The sequence below is a fragment of the Physeter macrocephalus genome, chromosome 15 (assembly GCF_002837175.3).
Source record: "Physeter macrocephalus isolate SW-GA chromosome 15, ASM283717v5, whole genome shotgun sequence".
In the NCBI taxonomy this organism is placed as follows: domain Eukaryota; kingdom Metazoa; phylum Chordata; class Mammalia; order Artiodactyla; family Physeteridae; genus Physeter; species Physeter macrocephalus.
The window spans coordinates 18,317,788-18,328,307 of NC_041228.1; the positions used below are offsets into that span (position 1 = coordinate 18,317,788).

At 36.1% G+C, this 10,520-nt stretch overlaps 1 protein-coding gene across 1 annotated transcript in view; it reads right to left on the reverse strand.

Moving 5' to 3' along the window:
• The window catches only part of COL14A1 (collagen type XIV alpha 1 chain), a 265,739-nt gene that overhangs the window by 168,558 nt on the left and 86,661 nt on the right, over window positions 1-10,520 (reverse strand). Inside the window, exon 10 of the mRNA XM_024129388.3 lies at window positions 1,945-2,096. Coding sequence (XP_023985156.1) covers window positions 1,945-2,096 — 152 coding nt within the window. The remainder of the gene's footprint in view (window positions 1-1,944; window positions 2,097-10,520) is intronic.

The following is a 10,520-nucleotide window of genomic DNA, read 5'->3' on the forward strand; positions in this document are numbered from 1 at the left end:
AGTGGCTGTATCAATTTACATTCCCACCAGCAGTGCAAGAGGGTTCCCTTTTCTGCACACCCTCTCCAGCATTTATTGTTTCTAGAGTTTTTGATGATGGCCAATCTGACCGGTGTGAGATGATATCTCATTGTCGTTTTGATTTGCATTTCTCTAATGATTAATGATGTTGAGCATTCTTTCATGTGTTTGTTGGCGATCTGTGTATCTTCTTTGGAGAAATGTCTATTTAGTTCTTCTGCCCATTTTTGGATTGGGTTGTTTGTTTTTTTGTTATTGAGCTGCATGATTTGCTTATAAATTTTGGATATTAATCCTTTGTCAGTTGCTTCATTTGCAAATATTTTCTCCCATTCTGAGGGTTGTCTTTTGGTCTTGTTTATGGTATCCTTTGCTGTGCAAAAGCTTTTAAGTTTCATTAGGTCCCATTTGTTTATTTTGGTTTTTATTTCCATTTCTGTAGGAGGTGGGTCAAAAAGGATCCTGCAGTGATTTATGTCATAGAGTGTTCTGCCTATGTTTTCCTCTAAGAGTTTGATAGTGTCTGGCGCTATTTGGGGTCTTTTGTGTTTCCATACAAATTGTGAAATTTTTTTTTCTAGTTCTGTAAAAAATGCTAGTGGTAGTTTGATAGGGATTGCATTGAATCTGTAGATTGCTTTGGGTAGTAGAGTCATTTTCACAATGTTGATTCTTCCAATCCAAGAACATGGTATATTTCTCCACCTATTTGTATCATCTTTAATTTCTTTCATCAGTGTCTTATAGTTTTCTGCATACAAGTTTTTTGTCTCCTTAGGTAGGTTTATTCCTAGATATTTTATTCTTTTTGTTGCCGTGGTAAATGGGAGTGTTTTCTTAATTTCACTCTCAGATTTTTCATCATTAGTGTATAAGAATGCCAGAGATTTCTGTGCATTAATTTTGTATCCTGCTACTTTACCAAATTCATTGATTAGCTCTAGTAGTTTTCTGGTAGCCTCCTTAGGATTCTCTATGTATAGTATCTTGTCATCTGCAAACAGTGACAGCTTTACTTCTTCTTTTCCTATTTGGATTCCTTTTATTTCTTTTTCTTCTCTGATTGCTGTGGCTAGAACTTCCAAAACTATGTTGAATAAGAGTGGTGAGAGTGGGCAACCTTGTCTTGTTCCTGATCTTAGTGGAAGTGGTTTCATTTTTTCACCATCGAGGACAGTGTTGGCTGTGGGTTTGTCATATATGGCCTTTATTATGTTGAGGAAAGTTCCCTCTATGCCTACTTTCTGGAGGGTTTTTATCATAAATGGGTGTTGAATTTTGTCAAAAGCTTTCTCTGCATCTATTGAGATGATCATATGGTTTTTCTCCTTCAGTTTGTTGATATGGTGTATCACATTGATTGATTTGCGTATATTGAAGAATCCTTGCATTCCTGGAATAAACCCCACTTGATCATGGTGTATGATCCTTTATTATGGCTTTTCTTTTGCACGAATCTCTGCAAACATCCAGGAAATCCCAAATCCTGGAGGACTATATGACCACATTATTTGGAACACACAGACTTCCTTAAGGCAGAAAGTTCAGACCACTCCCAAAGCAGAAAGAAAATATCAGTAGCAAAAGGGGATTCTGGCCAGATAATTAACGACTGATTCCTTTTGCCTTAGAACTCATTAATTTTTAAAATCACAAAAAAGTAGTCAAAATAAGTTGTGTTAGAAATGGACACATGACCAGTTCTGAAGGTTCCTTGATGGAGGTAAGAGGAGAAGATGTAAATACCATAACCTAGAGAGATAGAAGATAAACATAGACACATGGAAACTTATTTCAGTCAAATAATTTTAAATGCTTGTGACAGAATAATCTCCTTATATACACATTTCTGTCTTGTCTTCACTACCGTACAAGAATTGAGAGAATGAAAATAATGGTTAGAAAATACTGTCTCCTTATTACCTCTTCTGGTTTTCCACCCCTGGCAGGATAATACACGACTCTGTATTTTTCCACTCTTCCTGGGGCATGAGTCCAGTTTACCATAAAGCTCCTGGCAGTGACTTCAGAAGTAATCAGTTCTGTAGGTGGCCCAATGGTGGCAAGGGCTGAGGCTAAATTTTAAAGAAACACATAAAATGAGCCTCTTTCCCATAGTTATTTCTTATGAACCTAGGAAACTCCACTAATCAGAAATGATTGTTGATTTTATGCTGCCTCTAAGATTTTCACCTCTAGATAAATTAATTCAGTAATTCATTATAGGCATACCTCAGAGATATTGTGGGTTCAGTTCCAGACCTCTGCAATAAAGCAAGTCACACAATTTTTTTTGGTTTCCCAATACATATAAAAGTTATGTTTACCTTATACTGTAGTCTATTAAGTGTGCAATTGCATTATGTCTAAAAAAAACCAATATACATACCTTAATTTAAAAATAATGCTTTTGAAAAAAATGGCACCACTAGACTTGCTTGACACAGGGTTGCCACAAACTTTCAGTCTGTAAAAGACACAATATCTGCAAAGCGCAATAAAGTGAAGCACAATAAAACAAGGTATGCCTGTACAACATTTGTTTATTGAAACATTTGTCTATTAGGTACCAATCACTATACTAGGTTCTGAGGATACAACCTTAAATAAGACATAGCCCTTGACTCTAAGGAACTTTCTTGCTGTAGAATAGTAAAAAAACAAAAACAAAAACACAACATTGAGTTTGTATCTAAAGGTACTCTTCTGAGCTCTTTAGAAGTATTACCTCATTTAATTCTCAATACTTGCTATTATTGTTCCCATGTTGTGGGTGAGAAAACCAAGTCAGAATGATGTGAAATAACTTGCCCAAGTCACACTATTATTGAGTATCAGAGCTGAGATTGATACCCAAGCTTCTTGACACAAGAGCCTGTGTTTTTATGTAACAGAAGGTACCACCTCTATACTGAAGACTTCAACAAATGGCCAATATTTAAAAGTAAAAAGAGAAAAAAAAGCAACTAATATATACTGAATGTCCACTATAAGCTAAACATCATGTAAGCACTTTGTGTGTGTGTGTTATATACATGTTAAAATAATGAGTCTGTAAAAGATTTGGGACATGTAAAGTTTAAAGTCCTTGAACTTTAGGATTTATTATCTGCTAGGGGCATTTACTTAAAGGGACTTTAGTAGCCATAACAATGGGGAAAAAAAACATAGTTATGGAACAATAACTATGGCCAGGTACTTTATTACATGTTTTATCAGCAACCACATGTAGAATTTTTTGTGGGTAAAAATGGGCTCTAAAGTCATCTCATCAAGCACTTCAGAGAAATTTATTCAGGAAACTACTACTTGGCTGCCCAACCTAGTCCCAAGAGTTCTAGTCCAGGGAAAGAGGAATGATGGAAAAGAAAAGGACATGTAGCCAAATAGAATCATTCCACATCCTGGGTACAGTAAAGGCAGGAAATAAAACCAAACTCTTAAATCAAGATTTGGATATTACCTTCTTCTCAGATCACATCCCTATTAACCAGGTGTAACCTGTAGACCAATGATATCATGAGGAACAAGGGTTAAAAATTCCATGACGGCTGACCATCCAGGAAGATAGAGCAGATGTGCTTTTCCCTACTCTTCCCCTCAACTACAACCAAAATTTCTGGAAATTATGTATAAGACAAGCATAAGACCCTGAAAAGTAAAGAGAAGAAGGTAGATGGGCAAGGGACTGTTGGACCCAGGGAATGGTACAGTGCTGAGTTCCCTGAGTTTCCTTTTGCCTCATGTATCCTAGACATAGAGCTAAAGAATCCAGCCACCTAGAAACACAAACAAATACAGACAAAAACAATCCAATGAAGCCTGGTCTCTCTAGCCAAAGGGCCAGGAAAGGAGCAGCCTGCCAAGACAGAAAACTTTTAGGCAATAACTGCTCTAGTCTAGACAAAAACCACAGGAAAAAAAAAACCTCAACTGTGGCCCCATCCCCACTCATACCAGCAAAGGTCAAGGGGGGAGCCAAGACGTCTACCTTTCCTGACTGTAACAGAGTGCCCCAACATTTACCCTCATCCTATGTGCAACCAGGGTGGTAGGAGAAAATACCAAATAGGGAAAAGAGACAATCATCCCTGACAAGTAGTAACAAATCCTTCCACCTCACTTCCATCTGTGATATATGGGGAAACCACATGAAGAGCTGGGACTTCCATCCCATCTGGTAGTACTGAGGCACCACTCCCCTTTCCCTCTGGGATGGTATCACAATAGATCTTGTGGTAAATCAGTACTTGAAGAAATAAGGCCTGAAAAATTCTCAAATTTGACAAAAGGTGCAAACTATAGATTCAAGAAAATGAGTGTACCCTAAATAGATAGGCCAACAGAAACTCACCCCAAAATATACCATAGTCAGACTTCCTAAAACTAAACTCAAAGAAAAAAACGTAAAAGGAATGGGAAAGAAATGACACCTTATTTTTAGGGGGAAATTTTGTTTGTTTGTTTGTTTGTTTTTTTTGCGGTACGCGGGCCTCTCACTGCTATGGCCTCTCCAGTTGTGGAGCACAGGCTCTGGACGCGCAGGCTCAGCGGCCATGGCTCACGGGCCTAGCCGCTCCGCGGCATGTGGGATCCTCCCGGACCGGGGCATGAACCCGTGTCCCCTGCCTCGGCAGGCGGACTCTCAACCACTGCGCCACCAGGGAAGCCCAGGGGGAAATTTTTTAATGACAGCAGATTTCTCATCAGAAACCATGGAGCCCAGAAGAAAGTGGCATAACATTTTTCAAATATTCAAAGAAAAAAGCTGTCAACCAAAACTCTATCTAGCAAAAAATATCTTTTAGGAATGAAGGGAAAATCAAATCATTCTCAGATAAAGTAAAATTAAATAAGAATTTTTCACCAATGGACCTATCCCAAAAGAAGGACTAAAGGAGGTTCTGTAAACAGAATAACAAAAAGAAGGATTTCTGGGACTGCAGAAAGGAAGAAAGAATGACAGAAAGCATAAAAATATGGGTAAATATAATACAGTTTACTTCTCCTCTCAAGTTTCCTAAATTATGTTCTGTGGTTGAAGAATTGTAACAATTTCTGATGTGGTTCAACATTTTTGGAGAGGAAATATTTAAGAAAATTGTATTACACACAGATATGGTAAAGGGACTTGAGGGAGGTAAGGTTTCATCACTTCACTCAAACTGGTAAAATATCAACATCAGCAGACTGGGATAAATCATGTATATATAATATAATAACTACAGCAACCACTAAAAGAGATATACAAAGAGATTCCATCAAAAACATTATAAATAAATCAAAATGTAGTTCTAAAAATGTTTAAGTAACTCACGGGAAAAAATGATAAAGAAAACAGAGATGTGAAAACCAGAGAGAACAAACTGAAAAAATAAATAAATAAAAATTGAAAAGCAGGTTTAACCTCAAACATATCAATAATTACATTAAATTAAAATGGCCTAAGCATATCAATTAAAAGGAAGAAATTATCAGAGTGGATTTAAAAACGTGATCAACTATATGCTGTCTACAAGAAATCCACTTCAAATATGATATAGGAAGGTTGAAAGTAAATAGATTTTAAAAATTATATTATGTAAACATTAATCAAAAGGGAGTAGAAATGGCTGTATTAATATAAGATAAAGTAGACTTCAGAAAAAAGAAAATTACCTGAGACAGAGAAAGACATTACATAATGATAAATCGTTAATCAACCCAGAAATCCTAGCATTCTAAATGTATATGCACCAAAAAAGAGCTGCAAAACATATAAAGTAAAAACTGATAGAACGGAAAGAAAAAACAGACAAATCCACAATTTTAGATGGATATTTAGCATACACATCCATTTCAAGCACCTACAGAGCATATACCAAGATAAACCATATCCTGGGCCAAAAAAACAAACCTCAGCAAATTTAAAACAATTGAAATCATACAGAGTGTGTTCTCTGATGATAATGAAATAAAATTAGAAACTAATAACATAAAGATAACAGAAAAAAGCCCAAGCACTTGTAAACTATAAATAACACACTTCTAAATAATCAATGGGTGGGCTTCCCTGGTGGCGCAGTGGTTGCGCGTCCGCCTGCCGATGCAGGGGAACCGGGTTCGCGCCCCGGTCTGGGAGGATCCCACGTGCCGCGGAGCGGCTGGGCCCGTGAGCCATGGCCGCTGGGCCTGCGCGTCCGGAGCCTGTGCTCCGCAACGGGAGAGGCCACAACAGTGAGAGGCCCGCGTACCGCAAAAAAAATAAAATAAAATAATAATAATAATAATAATAATCAATGGGTCAGAGAGGACATGTCAAGACCAAAAAACATTTTAAATTAAATTAAATGAAAATACAACATATCAAAATTTAGGGACATTGCTAAAGCAGTGCTGAGAAGGAAATTTAAAGCATTTACGTAATTACACTATAAAAGAGAAAGCATCTCAAATCAATAATCTAAGAGTCCATCTAAAGAATCTAGAAAAGTGAAAGCAAAATAAACCTAAAACAAGCAAAGTGAAGCAAATGAAAGTAAGAGCAGAAATCAATGAAATAAAAAACAGAAGAAAAATAAAGAAGTTCTATGAAACCAAGAGCCAGTTCTTTGAAAAAAATGCAAACATCTAGCAAGCCTGAAAGAAAAATAAAAAAAGAGACGACAAAAATTACCAATATCTTGGAGGAAACAGGAGCTATCACTATAGACCCTGAAGACATCAAAAGAATAAGGGAATTCTATAAACCACTCTACGCACATGAATTCTACAAGTTCTATGAAATGGACCAATCACTTGAAAAGCAGAAGCTTTCCCTCTAAGATGGGGAATAAGGCAACAATATTCATTCTCATCACATTTAACACAATACTAGAAGTTTTAGCCAGTGAAATAAGGCAACAAAAGGAAGTAAAAACCACAGAAATCAAAAGGAAAGAAATAAAACTATCACTATTTGCAAATAATATGACTTTCTACATAGAAAATCTCCAAAAATCTAGAGAAAAACTCCTAGAAATAATTAATAATTTCAAATAATAGGGTCAGCAGATACAAGGTAAACATACAAAAATATAATTATATCTGTATATACTAGCAATGAAAATGTGAACACCAAAATTAAAAATAAAATAAAAATAAAATTTCTCAAAATAAAATTAAATATTAAATGTAAGTAGAACAAAACCTATATAGAACTTGCGTCCTGAAAATTACAAAATGCTGATGGAGAACTCAAAGAATATCTAAACAAATGGAGGAATTTGCCATGTTCATGGATTAGAAGAATCAACAGATTAAAGATGTCAATTATTCCTAAGTTGATATTTGATAATTGAAAATTGATTTAATGCAATTCCTATCAAAATTCAAATAAGACTTTTTGTAGAATAAAAATTATTCTAATATTTAATTAGATTATTATATAAATTAAATATAGAATATCATATAAATATTATTCTAACACTTACATGGACTATAAGGAAGTATAATAGCAAAAACAATTTTGAAAAAGAATAATCAAACAGGAGAACTCAGTCTATCCAATCTTAAGACTTACTATATAGCTACAGTAAGTCAAGACTGTATGACATTGGAAGGGGGTTAGACACATAGACCAAATGGCACAGAAAAGAGAACCAAGATATAAACACACACAAATGTCTCCAACTGATACTCAACAAAGTTGCAAGGTAATTTCAATGGCAGAAATACAGCCTTTTAAGCAAGTAGTGCTGGAACCTTAAACTAAACTTCAAATCCTTTACAAAAAATTAACTCACATCATAGTTTTAATGTAAAATATAAAACTTTTGGGAAAAAAAATAAAAAGGAAAATCTTTGGGAATCTAAGACCAGGTAAAGAGTTCTTAGACTTGACATGAAAAGCACTAATCATAAAATGGAAAACAGATAAACTGGACTTAATCAAAATTTAAAACTTTTGTTCTGCAAAAGACCTTGTTTAAAAGATAAAAAGATAAGCTACAGATTGAGAGAAAATATTAACAAACCACATATCCAACAAAAGATTATTACCTAGAATATAAAGAATTCTCAAAGCTCAACAGTTAAAAATTAACACAAAAAACAACCCCCCAAAAAGTCCAGTTAGAAAATGGGCAAGGGGGGGCGCTTTCAAGATGGTGGAGGAGTAAGACATGGAGATCATCTTCCTCCCCACAAATACATCAAAACTACATCTACACATGGAACAACTCCTACAGAACACCTACTGAACGCTGGCAGAAGACCTCAGATTTCCCAAAAGGTATCAGGCGCCCTCAGGTGACCTACACACAGAGGTGGGGCAAATCCAAAGCTCAACCCCAGGAGCTTCGTGAACAAAGAAGAGAAAGGGAAATTTCGCCCAGCAGCCTCAGGAGCAGTGGATAAAATCTCCACAATCAACTTGATGTACCATGTATCTGTGGAACACCTGAATAGACAATGAATCATCCAAAAATTGAGGTGGTGGACTTTGGGAGCAACAGTAGACTTGGGGTTTGCTTTCTGCATCTAATTTGTTTCTGGTTTTATGTTTATCTTAGTTTAGTATTTACAGCTTATTATCAATGGTAGATTTGTTTAATGATTTCGTTGCTCTCTTCCTTTTTTATTTTGTTATATATATTTTTTAATTTTCCTTTTTCTCCTTTTGTGAGTGTATATGTGTATGCTTCTTTCTGTGATTTTCTCTGTATAGCTTTGCTTTTGCCATTTGTTGCAGGGTTCTGACTGTTCTTTTTTCTTTTTTTTTCAGTATAGTCTTTAGCACTTGTTATCACTGGTGGATTTGTTTTTTTGGTTTGGTTGCTCTCTTCATTCTTTCTCTCTCTTTTTTTACTATTTTTTATTTTTTTATTTTTAATAAAGTTTTTATATTTTAATAACTTTATTTTATTTATTTTTTTTTCTTTATTTCTATCTTTCATTTTCCTCTGAGCCGTGTGGCTGACAGGGTCTTGGTGCTCTGGCCGGGTGTCAGACCTGAGCCTCTGAGGTGGGAAGGCTGAGTTCAGGACATTGGTCCAGCAGAGACCTCCCGGCCCCCCATAATATCAAATGGTGAAAGCTCTCCAGAGATCTCCATCTCAACACTAAGACCTAGCTCCATTCAACGACCAGCAAGCTACAGTTCTGGACACCCTATGCCAAACAACTAGCAAGACAGGAACGCAACCCCACCCATTAGCAGAGAGGCTGCTTAAAATAATAATAAATTCACAGACACCCCAAAACACACAACCGGAAGAGGTCCTGCCCATCAGAAAGACAAGATCCAGCCTCATCCACCAGAACACAGGGACCAGTCCCCTCCACCAGGAAGCCTACACAACCCACTGAAACAACCTTACCACTGGGAGCAGACACCAAAAGAAACAGGAAATACGAACCTGCCACTTGCAAAACGGAGACTCCAAAAACAGTAAGTTAAGCAAAATGAGAAGACAGACAAATACACAGCAGATGAAGGATCAAGGCAAAAACCCACCAGACCAAACAAATGAAGAGGTAATACGCAGTGTACCTGAAAAAGAATTCTGAGTAATGATAGTAAAGATGATCCAAAATCTTGAAAATAGAATGGAGAAAATACAAGAAATGTTTAACAAGGACCTAGAAGAACTAAAGAGCAAACAGACAGTGATGAACAACACAATAAATGAAACTAAAAATTTTCTAGAAGGAACCAATTGCAGAATAACTGAGGCAGAAGAAGGGATAAGTGATCTGGAAGATAAAAGAGTGGAAATAACTACCGCAGAGCAGAATACAGAAAAAAGAATGAAAAGAATTGAGAACAATCTCAGAGACCTCTGGGAAAATACTAAATGCACCAACATTTGAATTATAGGGATCCCAGCAGAAGAAGAGAAAAAAAAAAAAGGGACTGAGAAAATATTTGAAGAGATTATAGTTGAAAACTTCCCTAACATGGGAAACAGTCAATAAATCCAAGGAGAAACACGACAAGACACATATTAATCAAACTATCAAAATTTAAATTCAAAGAATAAATCTTAAAAGCAGCAAGGGAAAAGCAACAATTAACATACAAGGGAATCCCCATAAGGTTAACAGCTGATCGTTCATCAGAAACTCTGCAAGCCACAGGGAGTCGCAGGACATATTTAAAGTGATGAAAGGGAAAATGCTACAACCAAGATTACACTACCCAGCAAGGATTTCTTTCAGATTAGACGGAGAAATTAAAACCTTTACACAGAAGCAAAAGCTAAGAGAATTCAGCACCACCAAACCAGCTTTAAAACAAATGCTAAAGAAACTTCTCTAGGCAGGAAACACAAGAGAAGGAAAAGACCTACAATAAGAAACCCCCAAAAATTAAGAAAATGTTAATAGGGACATACATATTGATAACTACCTTAAAAGTAAATGGATTAAATGCTCCAACCAAAAGACATAGACTGGCTGAATGGATACAAAAACAAGACCTATATATATGCTGTCTAAAAGATACCCACTTCAGACCTAGGGACACATACAGACTGAAA